At 36.6% G+C, this 17,809-nt stretch overlaps 1 protein-coding gene across 1 annotated transcript; it reads left to right on the top strand.

Annotated features, from left to right (window-relative positions):
- Positions 1-9,976: 9,976 nt before the first annotated feature.
- LOC120344494 (uncharacterized) lies at positions 9,977-16,437 on the top strand. Its single transcript, XM_039413738.2, has 5 exons — positions 9,977-11,356; positions 11,827-12,097; positions 12,364-14,414; positions 15,290-15,554; positions 15,850-16,437. Exons 1-3 carry the CDS (start codon positions 11,289-11,291, stop codon positions 12,409-12,411), a joined length of 387 nt encoding a protein of 128 aa, XP_039269672.2. The 5' UTR covers positions 9,977-11,288; the 3' UTR covers positions 12,412-14,414; positions 15,290-15,554; positions 15,850-16,437.
- Positions 16,438-17,809: the final 1,372 nt, after the last annotated feature.

The raw sequence follows: 17,809 nt of genomic DNA, 5'->3' as shown, positions 1-17,809 counted from the left end.
AGCACAAATTCAAGTTGACGAATCCGATAATCGGGTTATAGCTTCTGAATTACCAGAACATCTACATGACATGGTCAATTCCGTTGAGGATCTAACCCCGAGTCAACGTGAACAGTTGGTCAACTTGATTTGTGAATTCCATGATGTATTTGTAGGACCAGATGGCGAACTTGGCCGTACTTCAGCAGCAAAGCATAGGATCATCACAACCACACCACAGCCGATTCGGCAGGCTCCTCGTCGAATGGGGTGGGCGCGTAGGAAGATAGCCGAAGAAGCTGTTGATAATATGCTGGCTCAGGGTGTCATAGAACCCAGCGATTCCCCATATTCTTCTCCCATTGTCCTAGTTCCCAAAAAGGATGATTCTACCAGATTTTGCGTGGATTTTAGATTGCTTAATGACGTCACATACAAGGACGCATATCCCTTGCCGCGTATTGAGGATATCATTGAGTCCTTAAACGGAGCACAATGGTTCTCAACTCTTGATCTCGCTAGCGGATATTGGCAAGTGGAGGTTGATCCTGCAGACCGTGAAAAGACAGCATTCAGCATCCCAGGCCGTGGTCATTTTCACTTTGTAGTGATGCCTTTCGGTTTGGCAAATGCTCCCGCAACATTCGAACGGATGATGGACAATATCCTTGGTGATCTCCTGTGGAACGGGTGTTTCAATTTTCTTGATGATGTTTTGGCTCATGGTAGTGATTTCTCAATGGCACTCTCAAATCTTCGGGAAGTTTTTATAAGACTTCGCCGTGCCGGTTTACGCTTGAAGCCCTCGAAATGTAAACTTTTCCGTCGAAGCACCTCTTATCTTGGTTATCTTATTTCATCTGACGGTGTCTGTTGCGACCCTGGAAATGTTGCGGCTATCAAAGAATGGAAAACGCCTAATTCTGTCAGCGATATTCGTAGTTTTCTAGGCACAGCGAACTACTACCGGAAATTTGTTCAAGATTATTCAACAATTGCTGGACCTCTTATTCGATTGACCAGGAAGAATATTTCTTTTGTATGGAGTACTGAATGTCAAAAGGCTTTTGAAACTTTGAAGCATTGTCTGACATCTGCCCCAATTCTTAGCTTTCCGAGGACAATCGGCGAATTTGTATTGGATACTGATGCCAGTGGTTTTGGGATTGGTGCAGTGTTATCTCAAGTTCAGGACGACAATGAACGTGTACTTTCTTATGCCAGTAAGACTATGTCCAAGTCTCAACGTAGATACTGTGCTACACACCGGGAACTATTAGCTGTGGTGTGGGCTGTTCGTCACTTCAGTCATTTTCTTCTCGGGAGACCGTTCAGAATTCGCACAGATCATGCTGCTCTGAAATGGTTGATTAATTTTCGTGAACCTCAAGGAATGTTAGCAAGATGGATATTAACACTTGGTGCTTATGACTTTAAGATTGAACACAGACCTGGCGTGAAACATGGCAATGCTGATGGATTGTCACGCCAAGTTCGCAAATGCAAACGAGAAGATTGTTCTGATTGTGGTACCAATGGAGATGTAACTGTGAATAAGGTTATAGTGGGTGCAATCTCAAAACAGCCCAGTCAATCATCATCAGACTGTTCCGATTGTAATTGGCTAAATACCTACACGGATGAGCAAATTAAATCTTGGCAAAGTGAAGATCCAGATATTTCTGCTGTTTTGAAATGGAAACAATTTACTGCTCAGAAACCTGACATTCAAGAATACATGCCTGAGTCAACAGTGACCAAACGTTTGATGTCACAATGGGATTTGATTTTTGTAGATAATGGACTTCTCTATCGTCGTTGGATTCCTGATTGTAAATCGGAGGAATCGCATATCCAATTGATTGTTCCATCAAATTTGAGGCAGGATTTGTTCCATAAGCTACATTCTTTGCGCACTGCAGGTCATCTTGGTGCTAATCGGACTTTCAAGAGTATAAGGCGCAGATTTTATTGGCCTGGTTTCAGAAGGGACATTCTCAAATGGTGCAAATTTTGCAAGTCTTGTGCTTCGACCAAGATGCTTTACGGAAGAAGACAGGGAGATTTGAAACAACTTATATCTGGAGCTCCTATGGAAAGGATTGCCATTGATTTTCTTGGACCATTGCCTGTAACTGAAAATGGAAATGAACACATTTTGGTTTTGTCGGACTATTTCTCTAAATGGGTGGAATGTTTTGCTTTACCAAATCAGCGAGCTGACACCACTGCTGATGCATTGGTTACTCAATTCTTTTCGAGATTTGGGGTACCAAGAATTCTCCACTCAGATCAAGGAAGAGACTTTGAATCAAAATTATTTTCAGAAATGTGTCAATTGTACGGGATTCAAAAGACTCGAACAACTCCATATCATCCTCGTTCAGATGGACAAGTTGAACGTTTCAACAGGACCATACAGCAGATGTTGAAAGCTTTTGTAAATGAGAATCGAAATGATTGGGACGACCATCTCCCATATCTTTGTATGGCATATCGCTCCACCGTACATGATAGTACAGGATATTCACCGAACAAGTTAATGCTTGGACGAGAAATCGAGATGCCTGTTGATGTTATGTTTGGCAAACCAGAGTCATCAACTCATCCTTGTTACACTGAGTTTGTCGAATGGTTTTCCTGTGCAACTGAAAAAGCTTTTCTTCATGCTAGGCAACATCTAAATGCTGCTGCAACCAGACAAAAGCGGAATTTTGATCTGGGTGTTAAACCACTTACTTTCCAGAGAGATGAATTGGTGTGGTATTATTATCCACCTAAGCATCGCAAGCTGAGTATTCCTTGGATTGGACCTTATCGAATTGTGGACTGTTTACCTAATCACTTGTATAGGATTCAGAAGAATTCGGGAACACGTTCTCGAATTGTACACGTTGACAAGTTAAGACCTTACCTTCATGAAGATGAAGAAGACAATGACATTGACTTAACTGGATGTGACATTTTACCTGATGTGGAACCTATTATGGAAAATGATGAGCAGATTGCTCATGATATTTTTGATGTATTACCTTTCTCTTCAAGGCCAGACACTGTACCAGAAGAAGTTACAGTTGATGCGAACTTTGATAATGGCCAACGTACTAGGCGAAGGCCTAGATATTTGGATGATTACATTTGATTTGACTGTGATAGTGCTTTTAACAATTGATTGTTTTGATTTTAGATATACATTTCGTTTGAGTGTACAGTTCTTTACAATTTCTTCACATTTTTATGGATTTTCAATTTTGAAGATGGAAAATTTCTTTGTAATTTCCCATCTGAAAAAGGGGGGAGTAATGAGACGACCACGTCTATAACCCTGTTTTATTCTGTTCGCCCATATTTATTCTTACCACTTGAGTCACTAGTGAGCAGCTGTGTAACATTCTCTTTCTGCTGGTTTGTCAGACTGCCGGCAGTGTAGATATTTCCTCTGTGTATTAGGTTATTATTATAGTGTTTTAATGCCGTAAATCTATGTAATTCTTGTTGTAAAATGATATTAGTAGTACAGGTTTACTATTTCTCAGGTTTGGCATAGCTCTGTTCACTAGTTAGCTTGTAGTTAACACTTCCGTAACTAGTCTATTTTCGCAGTTTATTTCCTGTGTGATTTCTATGCGTATTTCCATGTATATTACGTGTTTGTCGATAAGATAGGATTTGTGTTGTATCTTTAGTGTCATACTAGTTATTCTTATGTATATCTAGGTATGTTTTACCCGGTTTTTAGTATCCCATTATAAGTAAATAGTTCATGACTGTGACGTCATAGACCAATTCCGTATCTTGTGTTACGTATGTATCCTACGGTATTTGTACTGTGTTTTTATGTGTTTATTGTATTTCTTATTGGAGTATTTGGTTGTATTAAGTTCTTACAGGTGTATAATTAATCTAGTTAGTTAACTTAGTTACTCTGCTGTGGTTGGAACCGCAAGAAGATTATTTTGTGATCGACATCTATTGCAACTTCAGTGTCCAAGAAGCTGGCAGAAAGAACCTGAGTGGTGATATCAATTTTGGTACGCCACAATAGCATTAATAATGACGTCATAAATATCATCTCACATCCCCTTTTCTTTAAACAAATATCAACCCATGAAATACAACACTAATGCTAATGCACATAATAGCAATGCCAACTGGAAAGTTCAAATCTCATTTACAACAATTTGTCATCAATCAGCAAAGCTACAAAATGCAATATTCACTTCACAAAATCACTAGAGAAATATCTTGGATTTGGCCTTATTCTCCTTCCACTTCTAGTTAAAGTTATACTGGGCACAAAATTAGAACTTCCATTAACAATATTAGATTGACTTGGATCATCAGTATTTAAATCAGATAAATTAGAATAATCGATATCTTCTTCTGTTCGAGGATAGCAAGATTCATTTGCTTTAAGAATATGTCTTCGATTGCGACGATATCTTCTTCCATCAGACTCAACAATGTAAGATCTTGGTAAGTGATGATTCTGGCATATGATACCTTTCTTGTCATATCCTTTTTTAGTTTGCATTCTAACTATATCACCAGTGTTCAAATTAGGTAGCAGTTTTGAAGACTTGTCAAAATATTTCTTTTGTTGGCTCCTTTTGTGCAGCAATTGATCATGCACTTCTTTTGGATTTCTCATTTCAGGATTCAACAAATTATTTGATATAGGTATGTCACCTTTTGTTCGACGTGATAATAAACGTTGTGCAGAAGAACCAAGTATTTTATCTCTAGGCACATTTCGAATATTTAATAGAGCAAGGTAAGGATCAGATCGATCTTGTCTGCATTTCTCCAATAAATTTTTAGATTGTTTCACAGCATTTTCAGCTAGTCCATTGCTTTGAGGAAATTCAGGACTACTCATAACATGTTTGAATTGCCATTCTCTAGCAAATTCTTTGAAAAGAAGCGACGAATATTGGGAACCACCATCGCTGAACGGTACATCATCTTACAAAAGCTGGGCGCGCAGTGTTCGCATCTAGTTAAATCTAAGGAGAACCCGTTACGAATGCTAAATACGGTAGCTTTCTGGCGTTTTATTCGAATCATATTCCGTTATACCTTGCATGTTTGTTAATCTTTCCATTAATCAAGGAAATATTGCTGGGATGGCGCTAAGATTTAGTAGCAGTTTTTGATATATATCCTATGTTCATTTTTAAATTAGAAAGTTTGTTAGGCAGTTATAACCGACCCCGTGTCGGAAATGACGCAAAACAGTCTCTAAACCACAAAATCATTAGACTTTGACTGTGTATACACACTACCGTGCTACCACGTTACCTCACCATCATTTTAATTAAACCCGCGTCCGTAAGAAAATAATGTTCATTTTTGTTGACGCATAAAACGTAATCATATATAAAATTGTCCCAATTGTTTCTCGTGTCCCAATTGCCCCACGAGTCCACTTGTCCTATGTGTCCCATGGGAAATACGATGGTTTGCTGTCCCATCCCATTCCACGGGAATCCCATTCTCATAGAAAAGCCTGGTAATCCTTTAATGTTTAAAAGCTATACAGTGTATGGCATCCATGTAGTAATGGTAGTTTTTTTGTTAAATTCATTAAACGGTTAGCACGTCAACTCTCACGTCACGTGAAACATACAGTTCATTTCGTTAATTGCTTTTATATGAGGGTGCCCTCTTCGCACTCGAAACTTATTGCAAACTCAATGAGGACTTATAAAGTCGGTAGTTTGAACTTCCACAACTGGCAACTTCCCGCGATAGCAGTGATTGGGAGTCGAAATTGGGCAAGGAAATTTTCCGTTTTTGGTTGAGTTTCCGATAGCTCAACCTTCATGGGATACATCCAGTCTGTTTCAATATTTTCTTTTAATGTGGGAATGCTGCCTCGTACCCGTAGGTTTGGTATGTCCCCAAGTAATAGACACATTTCTGGCTAGGTCACAGTGCGCCATTATGACGTCACATCACTGCGTCATACATATTAACTCAAATCCGGCTACGATCAAAAAATTGAACCATGTCAAATTATTGACTCTCAATGGCATAACAATATCTTTTTTTTTTTTTTTTTTTTTTTTTTTATGATTCTACAATGTGGTTTATGCAATATATAAAAATCATAAAATAATAAATGAACAACAATAACCAAGTATACAAAAATAACAAAGCATTTCATTACAGTCCATTGATTGTATTGTCCATATCATTAGGAATTTTTTTACGTTTATCTCAAAACTGCTAAAAATGACTTAGGCAATTCGGTTATTAGCGTGACGATATGATAATTGGGTTACACACGAAAATAACAGGGTCCTGTTTCTTGATGTAGTTGTGTGCCTTCGACGCTAAAAGTGAACTGGAACATTGTTGATGTTTTAAACAATGAATGAATATTATATCTAATTACCCTCAAGTATCCCACGCCACCCATTAAAATAAATAGGCCGAGATATAATACTTTTGATTTATATGTTTTTAAATTTGGTGACTAATTAATTCATTTATAACAGGGGTGTGCAACATTTTTTGTCTGCGGGGCCATATAATCAACTTCATACATCTGGCTGGGCCACACACACAAAAAAAAGTTTTTTAGCGACAACCAAAGCGCCGCGGAAAATGCAAGAGAAGAGAATGCGGCTATCGCTTAGCCTTCCAATAATTAGGCACATGGCAAACGATTTACCGCAGCGACATGATCAATATGTATTTTCACCCATGTGAGCGCCTCCTCCAACATGAACTGTCGGATTAGGATTTTATGCTGGATTGGGGGAAAATCTGAGTGTTGACAGTGCCACACTAAATGGCTTAGCGGCCGGATTGGTTCCAGTAACTGCGAAACGTATGTGTAATCGTTTGTCAGTTTTGCTGTCGCATCGACAATTTGCATTCGGTCGATTCTCTTATGTGTTCGAATAATCAGGTTCGAAAGCTCATTGGCCACTCGATCAATACCGATTGGGCTAAACATTTTGCAAAGAAAGAAACGATATCTATTATAAGGTTGGTTAACAATACTCACGACGGTGAGTAGTCACGTACTATGTACAATTTGCGAATATTTACTTGTTATACTTTATAATAAATTTTATTGAAATAGGTTATACTTTGTATTCTCATTGATCTGTTACGATGGAGAATACTTCACCTTCTATGCACAGTTGAAATAACAATATATTGATTTCTGACGGGGTCAACAATATGACCAACAATAGTACGTTTTAATAATTTCGAAATTTGAAGTATCATGTTAATAAATATAAGTACATAATAACCAGTGTGGCTAAAAGTCTCTTTTCAAGAAAAAAATTAACGCTTTTATAATATTTAAAGGGGGGATTTCATGCGATTACAGTCAGCTTTGACCAACACGGGCAATTGCTATAGTGAGAATTTTTCAATTAGTCAGTGTGAGGCGATAACTTTTGAAAAGACGATCATTTATCTATACATTGAATCACGATCTCACTTGAAATCAATATAACCGCTCGTATAAAATCTTGTTTATAGCAATTCAAACCATAAAGAAAAAATATATACTATAATACGATAAACTGTATAAAGAACGTATGGTTTTCGATATTCTACCACATGTAAACCAGTGGTTCTCAACCGCTGGTCCGCGGAGAAGTACCGGTCCGGTAGCTTTTTTGCCGGTCCGCGAAAAATTTCGTTCCGTTGTTTTTCAGCCGTCTCAATCCCCTTACCAAAGACGAACACACGTTGGTTAATAACGTAATTTTTGTTCCGTCGCCATATTGCTGTTATAAATGGCCCGGTGATGTCTTGGCGCCGAGTAGTCGCACTTTTCGCTTTTTCGGTTCCGATTTATCGCGAAAGAGCTCCTTCAAATCTTGCAAGATTCAGAAACCTAAATATCGGCACGCGTGCTTTTTCTGTCTTAATGCTCTTTCTGATTAATATGACCATCCAAATGAAAGGTTATGCTTATGTCTTTATTTGAACCAGAAAACAGTCAAGAACAGTATAATATTCCAGGACTTCGCCTTGATATCCAGTATGATATGAACTTGTTGCGACCCTACACGGGGTCACGAGACGCGCAATAAAAGCATGGGCCGCTGAGATCTTTTCCAGGTGATGCACAGCAGGATTTTGAGCCTGGTGCCAAATTAAATTAATATGATGGACCAGATAAACCCGACGAAGAAGAAAAAAATTGATTAAAGTCGGGATTCTACTTCACAGTCCAGATTTAAATAAGAATCACTGTCATAATTCTGGATATCTTTTGATAACGAATACACATACGCATAATAATCGAGCAATCAATCTGTAGTCCGTATTTTCAGCCAGTTACTTTTGCGAATAAACTTTTTCATCTCTGGCTTCAATATTGAAAGGAAACAAACGTGTTGCAGAAGCTTTTTTCAAGCCCCATTTGCAATCCTATATTGGAAACGAAACAGTAGCAAAACTCTCACTATAGGCTTAATTCTGTTCGTATATGATTTGGCATGTTGGATACGTAATTTGTATGGGATATGTTCAGTGGTGAGATTCAAATTTTTTGTCAGCCGGTTCCATCACAAAAGTCATATTTTTCAGCGGATTCTGTTACAAAAAGTCACATTTTTTAGCAAATAAACTGATTGTTTTTAATTACTCCCTAATTAACATTTCAAAATAATGATCAAGTAACTATCATTATGTCAAAATTAGCATAGAAATTTTTGATGATGGTGATCAATCGTCTCGTGACTGTACTCATGACGCAACAATTCAATTTTCAGACAAACAATCACAAAAGAAAAATTACTACAATTATAAAAATTAACACAATGCATATCTGTTACGTGTAATCTTGATCATTTCACATTTTGAAAAAACACGTGAGCTACTTGATCTCAAAAATCGGCGTGTCAAATAAGATGCAAACATCCATTGACAGTAACCAGTGATGCTAACCGTTCGCTGATCTCATGAAATTCCGTGAGACGGTTCCATGGAACGGTGCGAACCGGCTGAATCCCACCCCTGATGTTCTGAGTGTGCCCCTTTTACGCACTGCATTTTATTACGCAGATATATGGTATTATTTCATGTTCCACCCATTTCAAATTTGGCCGGCACATTATTTGATAGTTTTTGTTAATGTGAAATGTTTTCAAGTATGCCCCCCCCCCCCCCTTTTTTTTATCTAGATGCATATTGAGTCCCCGACACTGCATCAATTACGCAAATATATGTTATTATTTTCTGTTCCAGTCATTTAAATTTTTGCCGGTCCGCAAGGATGTTTTATTCAATTTTACCGGTCCGTCAGGGTAGAAAAATTCCACACTGTGTATATATATATATAGTTATATACAATAATGTATTTTATCTTGAGGGGAGTTCCAAAAAATATATTTTGAAGAGTAACAGAACCTGTGTTGACCAATGCTCAAACATACATCAGTCAGCAGATGCGCATGACTCACTTTTCAATTGAAATGCTTGTTATTTTAATATCTTTAAATTACCAACTTCCTCGAGTATAAAATAACAACATTATTAATCTTGATGATTTGCAAATATTGCAAAGCAAACTTGATGAACTGTGAATTCCAGCAGTTTGCGAAATCGTATTCAAAAAATTGAATATATATTTGAACATAATTCAAAAGTTTGAAACGTGAACAAGAAAATACGTTGTCCCATTACTGTATCGCCCTATTTCAGTTGAAAAAGCAATCAATTTTTTATAAAATTGATCGGTGTGTATAGCATTGCCGAATTAGTATTTTTCTGAAGTGGCCCTGTATGAAAATGCAATTATTTATTAACTTTTCAACTCAGTTCTGTAAATGGTGCTACGATAAATCCCCATGCGATACATCAAGTTCACGTCAATTGGCAGATTGATGTTCTTTATTGACCTGTTTGCAGTTTGATTCATTCTGATTGAGGCGCCATCATTTACGTGCAACCAAGCGCTTATCTAACAAAAAGAGTTAACAAACTTTTCATTATCTTTTAAGATTTTGACTCGTTGCGGTCGAAAATTCCAATTTACTTTTTTCTCATTTTATTATGTTGCACCCAAAACGGAAGCTAAGTCGGCTTTTTTAAACTGAGTTGAGTGTAGCGTACTAGCATAACAATCTAAATCTCTGTTGAAGTTGATAATTACTGATAGAGCTGGATACATTGCGGGTGCTGAAATGTGGCATCGAATATTTTTTTTTCTGAGCTTGCTGTTTAGCGTGTTTTATAAAACATGCCTTGGTAAGAGATCCGAAGACGAAGACTCTCTTTTATGCAAACGAGTTGACAACAATGCTGCTTATGTTTTGATCACGGGACCGCAAGGTCCTTCTGGTCCACCCGGTTTAATTGGAATCCCAGGATTTGATGGCCTATACCTGGACCACCAGGAATGGCCGTAGACTACAGATTGGAAATTATGATTGAACAAAAAGTCGCAGAAGATGAGTTATGTGTTTTCAAAATCAAAATCATTATGTAAAAATATAATTTATGCTATTTGGTTTTGCGACTTAACTGCTCAGGTATTTTAATCATCTCAAAAAGAATTTTCAAAATAATATTTTTATGCCCCTGCAAATTTCCCATAGCCTATATCGTGATACCGTTTTTAGCATGGTACTGAAAGTCTGCCCAAAAATGTTTGAATTCATCGGTTAAATGTGAAGACCAATGTATGTATAAACGCTATCGAAGTTTACATGCGCATAACTTCACTATTGTTTTCGATTATACCGTCGTCGAGTCGTTGCTATATCCTTGCATTGTATCGTAAATAGATGAATTGTATCAATATTTATTTTTCCTCACTGACCTATAGTTGAACTGTTAACAAAAATTTCAGATGATTGAGTTTTGTTGCAAGTGAATAAAACAACTCTGAAAAATTAAATTGTATATCAGCAAATTCAGATTCACTTTACCCAGTTGGAACATAGATTTGTTCGGTGCAAAATCACCCAAAAGCTTTCTTTCTCCACCGACTATGCTGAGTAACTAATTAGAAGCTTGTTTGAATTTTCCTTTTTCAAAATTCAGTAAAATCTCTCTCTCTATATATATAATTATACTTTGGTTTAGTTCATCTTCACAAACTGCCTCTGCAGGTAAAAAAAATGTTCCCCCGATAAGTGGACTCGTTCGTTATGACGAGCTTTTTATAAAACTTGCTTGTATGAGAGATCGTCCGAATCTCTTGTATGCAAACGAGTAAAAAACAATGTTGCCAATGTTTCGATCAAGAGTTCACGAGCCCTGTTTGGCATACCTGGACGGTATGGACTTATGGGGCTCCCGTGAATGCCTGGGTTACCCTGCTATAAATGTTCATCTGGCATCGGGGTAGATTACAGGAGATTGGGTATATTGGCAGAGCAGAATGTGGCAGAAGGTATTTTTAAATATACCTATAACGGTAACCAGTAGTGAGATTCAGCCGGTTCGCACCGGTTCTATAGAAACGTCTCACGGAATTTTATGAGATCAGCGAACCGGTTAGAATTATTGGTTTATTTGCTAAAAAAAATATGACTTTTTGTAACAGAACCGGCTAAAAAATATGAATTTTGTGATGGAACCGGCTTACAAAAAATTTGAATTCCACCACTGCTTATAACATGTAAAACCTGGCATGTCTAATATTTAAAAATAAAAATAAAAAACGATTGTCGTTTTGTTTTACCTTTTAACATCACGTCAAGGCACAAAACTCGTTGTTTTATATTTCGAGATTTTAATTTTTCGTTTCTGAACATTACGCCTCCCCGTTATTTTGGTGAATATATATATATATACCAAATTCACCTAAAATTGTATTGGTTATTTTATTATGTTTTGATAAATAGAAATTTTCAATTACAGCCATTTATTCAAAGGAGAATGTAGAATCAAGGACTTCAAACTTTCGATGCGAGAATCTAAAAAACAGAGTCGAAGTCGATGGAAATGTTTTTTCGTTGTCGTGCCGGAGAATGAAGTCAAATTTCTGGCAGCTGAGCAGTTGTGCATAGATAGAGGAGCAACACCGGCAAATATTTACGATCGCCATCAATTCGGCAAGATAATAAATTATCTTCATGAGTTAAGACAAACATTTTATCACGTATATCTTGGTATGAAGTTCAATCCTGAGGTTAGTAGACATTGCTATACTGCCGATAATTTAACGACGTCATATGTTGCTAATTTTTGTCCTAAAAATTGTGTCAATTGAATGAAAAAAAAGAATCGTGGGAAGGAATAATTTAGAATATTTTCAAATTTAAGTCTTATCGAATACAAATTTGGTTAATATTGGAACATAGGAAAACTGTTACTCAAAATAAAGAGTATTTATGGATTTTTAAAACATATAAATACTGACTAGAAATTTTTACTCTGCACTGTTATTTTTGACAGAATGACGAACTCGCCTTCTATGACGGAAGCCCAGGATCGTCTCTTTGAACAGAAAAGATGACAAGAGCGCTTAATTAATCGTAAGGCAAGATAGGATAGCCATTAAAGTTGTACGACAATAACATTTCATTTTACTATTGGAAATTTTCTTCCATATTCAGTGTTGTTATCAGTATGACGTGTAATATGAGTAAAGTTCTGGGCCTATTCATAAAGGGAATTATCGCTTCCAACGGGATTACCTGTCCTGAGGATTAAGATTGCGGAAATCAGGCATAAAACATTGGCCATAAATAATCTTCTATAAACAGAATTTATTTTTAGCCTGACAGAATGTAGTGCATTGGATAGATAAGGCCTTCTCGCAGTTAACTACGAGTTATTAGCTGTTTCAAATCTCATGCCCACCGCCTAAATCAGTGTGTAATAAATTGTAGGCAATGCCGAGAAGGAAAGATTTCCGTCCTCGACCCAGCAAGGGTTGCTTGTGTAGAGCTTGGTCCGGAGCGTACAAAAGTCGTACAAATTCGCCTTAAAATATGTTGAATGCCCAGTTTAATTGAAATTGCACAAAAATGATATATTCAACTTCACTAGAATGTCCTCAAAAATTAAAAAAAAATTCTTGTTATTTGATTGATCTATAAATTGGTGTTCGAAAATGCCTAAAATTAATCATATCCCTCAATCTTTAAGTTAACGAGGGGGACTTTATGTGACCATAGTCAGCTTTGACCAACAAAGGATTTCCAAGGAGAGAATTTTTCTTTTATCCAGTGTGGGGCGATAATTTTTGTAAAGACGGTTATTCATCTAAATTAGGTCACGATCTCGCTAAGAATAAATATACCCGCTGGTACAAAACTTTGTTAAAGGCAATTCAATTCAAACCACACTATAAAAAACGCATTATTCTTGTTTTCGATATTCTACTCAATTTTACGTCGTAATGTGAACAGTAATGCTTGTAAAATAACTTCAAGCGAGTTGTATCTCCTGTATATATACCACAATGTATTCTGTCTTGAGAGAAATTCAAAAAAAATATTTTGATGAGTAGCAGAACGTGAGTCGAGCGAAGTTCAAACATGCATCAGTCACATGCGCATGATTCACTTTTAGAAAAGAAATGCTTGTCATTTTGATATCTGTAAATGAACAACTTGATCTAGTATAATAACAACATTATTAATCTTGATAATTTGCAAATATTGCAAAGCATTTTTTGCAATAGTGGTCAAGCAATTGAATACTTAATTATAATTCAAAAGTTTGAAACATGAAAAGAAAAATACGTTGTCAGTTGTCACCATACTGTATCACCCTATTTCATCTCGAAAAACTTTCGATTTAAATGAAGTGGAATTTGTATAAAAGTACAATTACTTAAATATTTTTAAACCCTGTTTTTTTTACGAGTACTACTAAAAGTCCTCAATCGATACATCAAATTCAGGTCAATTGGCAGATTAAAGTTCTTTATTATCCTGTTTGCAGTTCAATTTATTCTGTGCAGACGTCACCATTTACGTGTGGGCAAGTGCTAAATGAGTACCTCTCAAAAAACTTACAAAACTTTTATTATCTTTTGAAATTTGGACTCGTTGGGTTGAAAAATTCCCAATCAACCTTTTTCTTCTTTTGTTATGCTTCAGTACAAACAGAAGAGAAATCTCATTTTATAAATGAGTTGCGAGAATGGTACTATTATAACGTTTGAATCTCTGGTGAAGTTTTTATTGCTGATAGAGCTGGATATATCGCAGGTGCTGAAATGTGGCAACGATTAATTTTCTTCAGTCTGCTTTTTAGCGTGTTCCGTAAAACATGTCATGGTGAGAGATCCGAAGACTCTCTTATATGCAAACGAGTAGACAACGATGCTGCCAATGTTTTAATCACTGGGCCGCAAGGTCCTCCTGGTTTACCTGGCCTAGATGGAATGCCAGGTCTGCCTGGAATCCCAGGACTTGATGGCCTACCTGGACTACCAGGAATCGACGTAGACCACAACAGATTGGTAATTTTGGTTGAGCAAACTGTCACAGAAGGTAAATTATGTGTTTATATATTTAGCATGTTTAGTAAACTACGGAATGTCTATTTATTGCGTCGTTCGAAACACAATAGTTCATAATCAATATGTATTAATTTATTCTTTGTTATTTTAGCTTTGTGACTTAATCGCTCAGAAAGTTTAGTCTTCCCAAAAAGACTACTTCAAAGTCTGCTCGATCGAACTTTCAAAATAATAACTCGAGTCGTTGCTTATATCGTAAATAGATGAATCGTACCAATAGAAGAAAATCAGATCAATTAGCAAATTCAGATTCACATGAAACTGATTTATCCGGTGCAAAATCACCAAAATATTTTTTTTCACTAAGAACGCTGAAGAGTTGATAAAATTCATTCACAAACTGCCGCTGAAAGTGCAGAAAAATGTTCTCCTGTCTAGTGGTCTTATTCGTTTTGATAGGCGTATATTACAAAATTTGCTTGTGTGTGAGATCGTCCGACTCTCTTGTATATAAGCGAGTAGAAACGATGCTGCAAATGTTTTGATCATCTTTCCATGAGGACCTCTTGGCATACCTAGGCGGGATGAACTCATGGGGTTTACGAAGATGCCTGGGTTACCCTGCTATAAAGGTTCACCTGGCATCGGGGGTAGATTACAGGAGATTGGGAATATAGGCAGAGCATAATGTGGCAGAATGTATATACCCATAATATGTAAACCCGGCATGCTTAATATTTATAAATAAAAAGCGATTTCCGAGATTTTTGTTTTCGTTTCTGAACATTTTTCTTTTTCTAAAACTTCGACTCGATTCCTTATTTCGGTCAATATATGTTAACAAATTCAGCTAAAATTCTATCCATTATTTTATTATGTTTTGATAAATAAAAATTTCCATTTCAGCTATTCATGCGATGAAGAATGTAAAACCACAGACTTCCGATGCGAAAATCTAAATAACAAAGTCGAAGTCGATGGAAAATGTTTTTTCGCTGTCTTGCCAGAGAATGAAGTCAAATTTCTCGCAGCTGAGCAGTTGTGCATCGATAGAGGAGTAACGCCGGCAAATATTTACGATCGCCATCAATTTGGCAAGATAATGAATTATCTTCATGAGTTAAGACAAACATTTTATCACGTATATCTGGGAATGGAATTTGATCCCGAGGTTAGTAGACACTAATGAAATTATTATATCGATATATTGTCAATAATTTACCCATATCGTTTCAACTTTTCTTCCCAAAATTTAGTCAAATAAATTAAAAAAGGGTATCGTGTGAGGTAACATTTAGAATATTTGCAACTGTATTTCTGATAAAAGTCGCTGTACGCGTCATTATAGCAAACAACTTTAAATTAATATTATAAACGTGGAAAAATCTTCATTCAAATGGTTTTATAAAATGTATTAACATGAGTATAGCGCAGGATTTTAAACTCTGCAATGTAATTTTTGACAGAATGACGGCCTCGCTTTCTATGCCGGAAGTTCTGCTCAATACTCAAGTTGGCGCTTTGGAGATCCTGTTAGACGTGTGGCGGATCCGGTGGAATTGACACGAGTAGCCATAAACGTTCTGAGTGACAGCAACAACTCCGGTAATGGAATGTTGACCACGGCTATGATTTGGCCTAAAACAGGAGTACTTTGCGAATCTGCAATAGAAAGAGAGCCTTGAATTGGCATGAACATTACTCATCTGGTATCATATATATTAACTTATCATTCTAATTCCAACGACCAGTACGATCCAGAATTTCTTAAAGTTTGTCGACTGAAAGCAAATGCATTCCAATGTTTGTTTTATGTTACTACGCTTCTTCACTATTTAGAAGTTTTATGAATTCGTCAGAATAAAATTTGATAACACTGATTTGTAATTGTATACTTGTCCGTAACGTGATCTATTCTAAACCTTGACAGCAATGAAATACTGGAACATATTATAAAGACCAATTTTCCTGTAACTCTATAGGTTAAATACTAATTTTTCTTCAGCAGTTGATGTCAAACCGTTGCTATGTAATAAATATTGAAACGAGTAGTTTGTATGTACTAATGTGATGTGGATCGTATTTATCTCCTGGAACAGAAATTATGACAAGAACGCTTACTCTCAGGGCAAGATAGGATAGCCATTAATTTGTACGACAATGGCATTTCAGTTTCCTATTGGGAGTTTTCATTCTGATTTAGTGTTGTTATCAGTATTACTTGTGATATAAGTAAAGTTCTGGGCAAGGGATGATCGCTTCCAACGGGAAAGCATGTCCTGAGTATTCAGAAATAAGTCAAATAGTATTGCTTCTTAATTTTAATTTCTAAGAACTGAATATTTGGATTGGTATTATAGGGAGACGAGATGCGGTCTTAGGGATAAAGACTGATCACCCTAATATTCAAAGTTCGATTCCCACGTTATTAATTACACGTGTTATGGAATGTGACTCCAATCTGGATTCCCTCAGACGATAATAAGCACACGATGTTGAATGTCGAATTGTTGTATATTATTGGAAAGATGCACGATCCAAATTCCAAATACAGATAAAATTGTATACACTTAATTCTTAATGCAGTAAGATTACGGTCAGATCACAAGTGAAACAAAAAGCACAATATTATAGAGGTTCCATTACATTTGAACCCACGTACATTTGAACCCATGACAATTGCACCTGTATGCTATTGCACCTATGGAATTTTTTTTGTTTCACGGATAGTTAAACCCATACTAACCCTAACCCATGGGTTTTAGCACCCTCATATAGATTGAACCCGTGGATATACGCATGGGTTCAAATGTACATGGGTTCAAATGTACGGTCACCTATTATAGACTATAGAGCGATCTCGGCAAACCGGAAACGATACGTCATCAAATTGGTCGAAACGAGAAAGGCTATATATGAAGCGAATGCATTATCGCTGTTGCGAAACATAATGTGGCCTATTTTGTGAAATATTACATGCTATTAATATGAAAAGGGTTGAATACATTATAATTCATAGTTACACAATGCACATTCGCTACAGTATCATCAAATCAACAGAAAAACTTAATGAGAACGGCACGCGGGAGATTCGCGAACTTCTGGGAACGAAAGATCCTCAGGGAACCCACGTATATTTGTAGTTGAGCCGTACTATATATATATTTTATTCTCATTAAAAAGAATGATATCTATTCCACTTTTGTTATGACCATTTTCCTATAGCATGCACGAAATACAATCAAAAACCGTATGTCATAAATATGAGTAGTATTAGACCACCTTTCCGGTGGTGTTTAATCAATGCGGCGCTGTGAAATACCCTGTGTAAAAACTTTCCACAAATAAATGAGTCGACCCAGCGTTAACTGATTGTACACGCTACATTGACTGCGATAGGAAATTATATAAAATGTAGATAAGAGA

This window comes from Styela clava, chromosome 5, assembly GCF_964204865.1.
Source record: "Styela clava chromosome 5, kaStyClav1.hap1.2, whole genome shotgun sequence".
NCBI lineage: Eukaryota > Metazoa > Chordata > Ascidiacea > Stolidobranchia > Styelidae > Styela > Styela clava.
The sequence above is the reverse complement of the archived record's forward strand: the minus strand, read 5'-3'. Positions and strand labels throughout refer to the sequence as shown.

What these genes read in the sequence shown, in the direction of transcription:
- LOC120344494 (XM_039413738.2), top strand. Translation starts at nt 11,289, where the DNA reads ATGTTCATCTGGCATCGGGGTAGATTACAGGAGATTGGGTATATTGGC. An exon ending in AGAGCAGAATGTGGCAGAAG is followed by an intron (nt 11,357 to 11,826) that starts GTATTTTTAAAT and finishes TTTCAATTACAG; the next exon opens with CCATTTATTCAAAGGAGAAT. An exon ending in GTATGAAGTTCAATCCTGAG is followed by an intron (nt 12,098 to 12,363) that starts GTTAGTAGACAT and finishes TATTTTTGACAG; the next exon opens with AATGACGAACTCGCCTTCTA.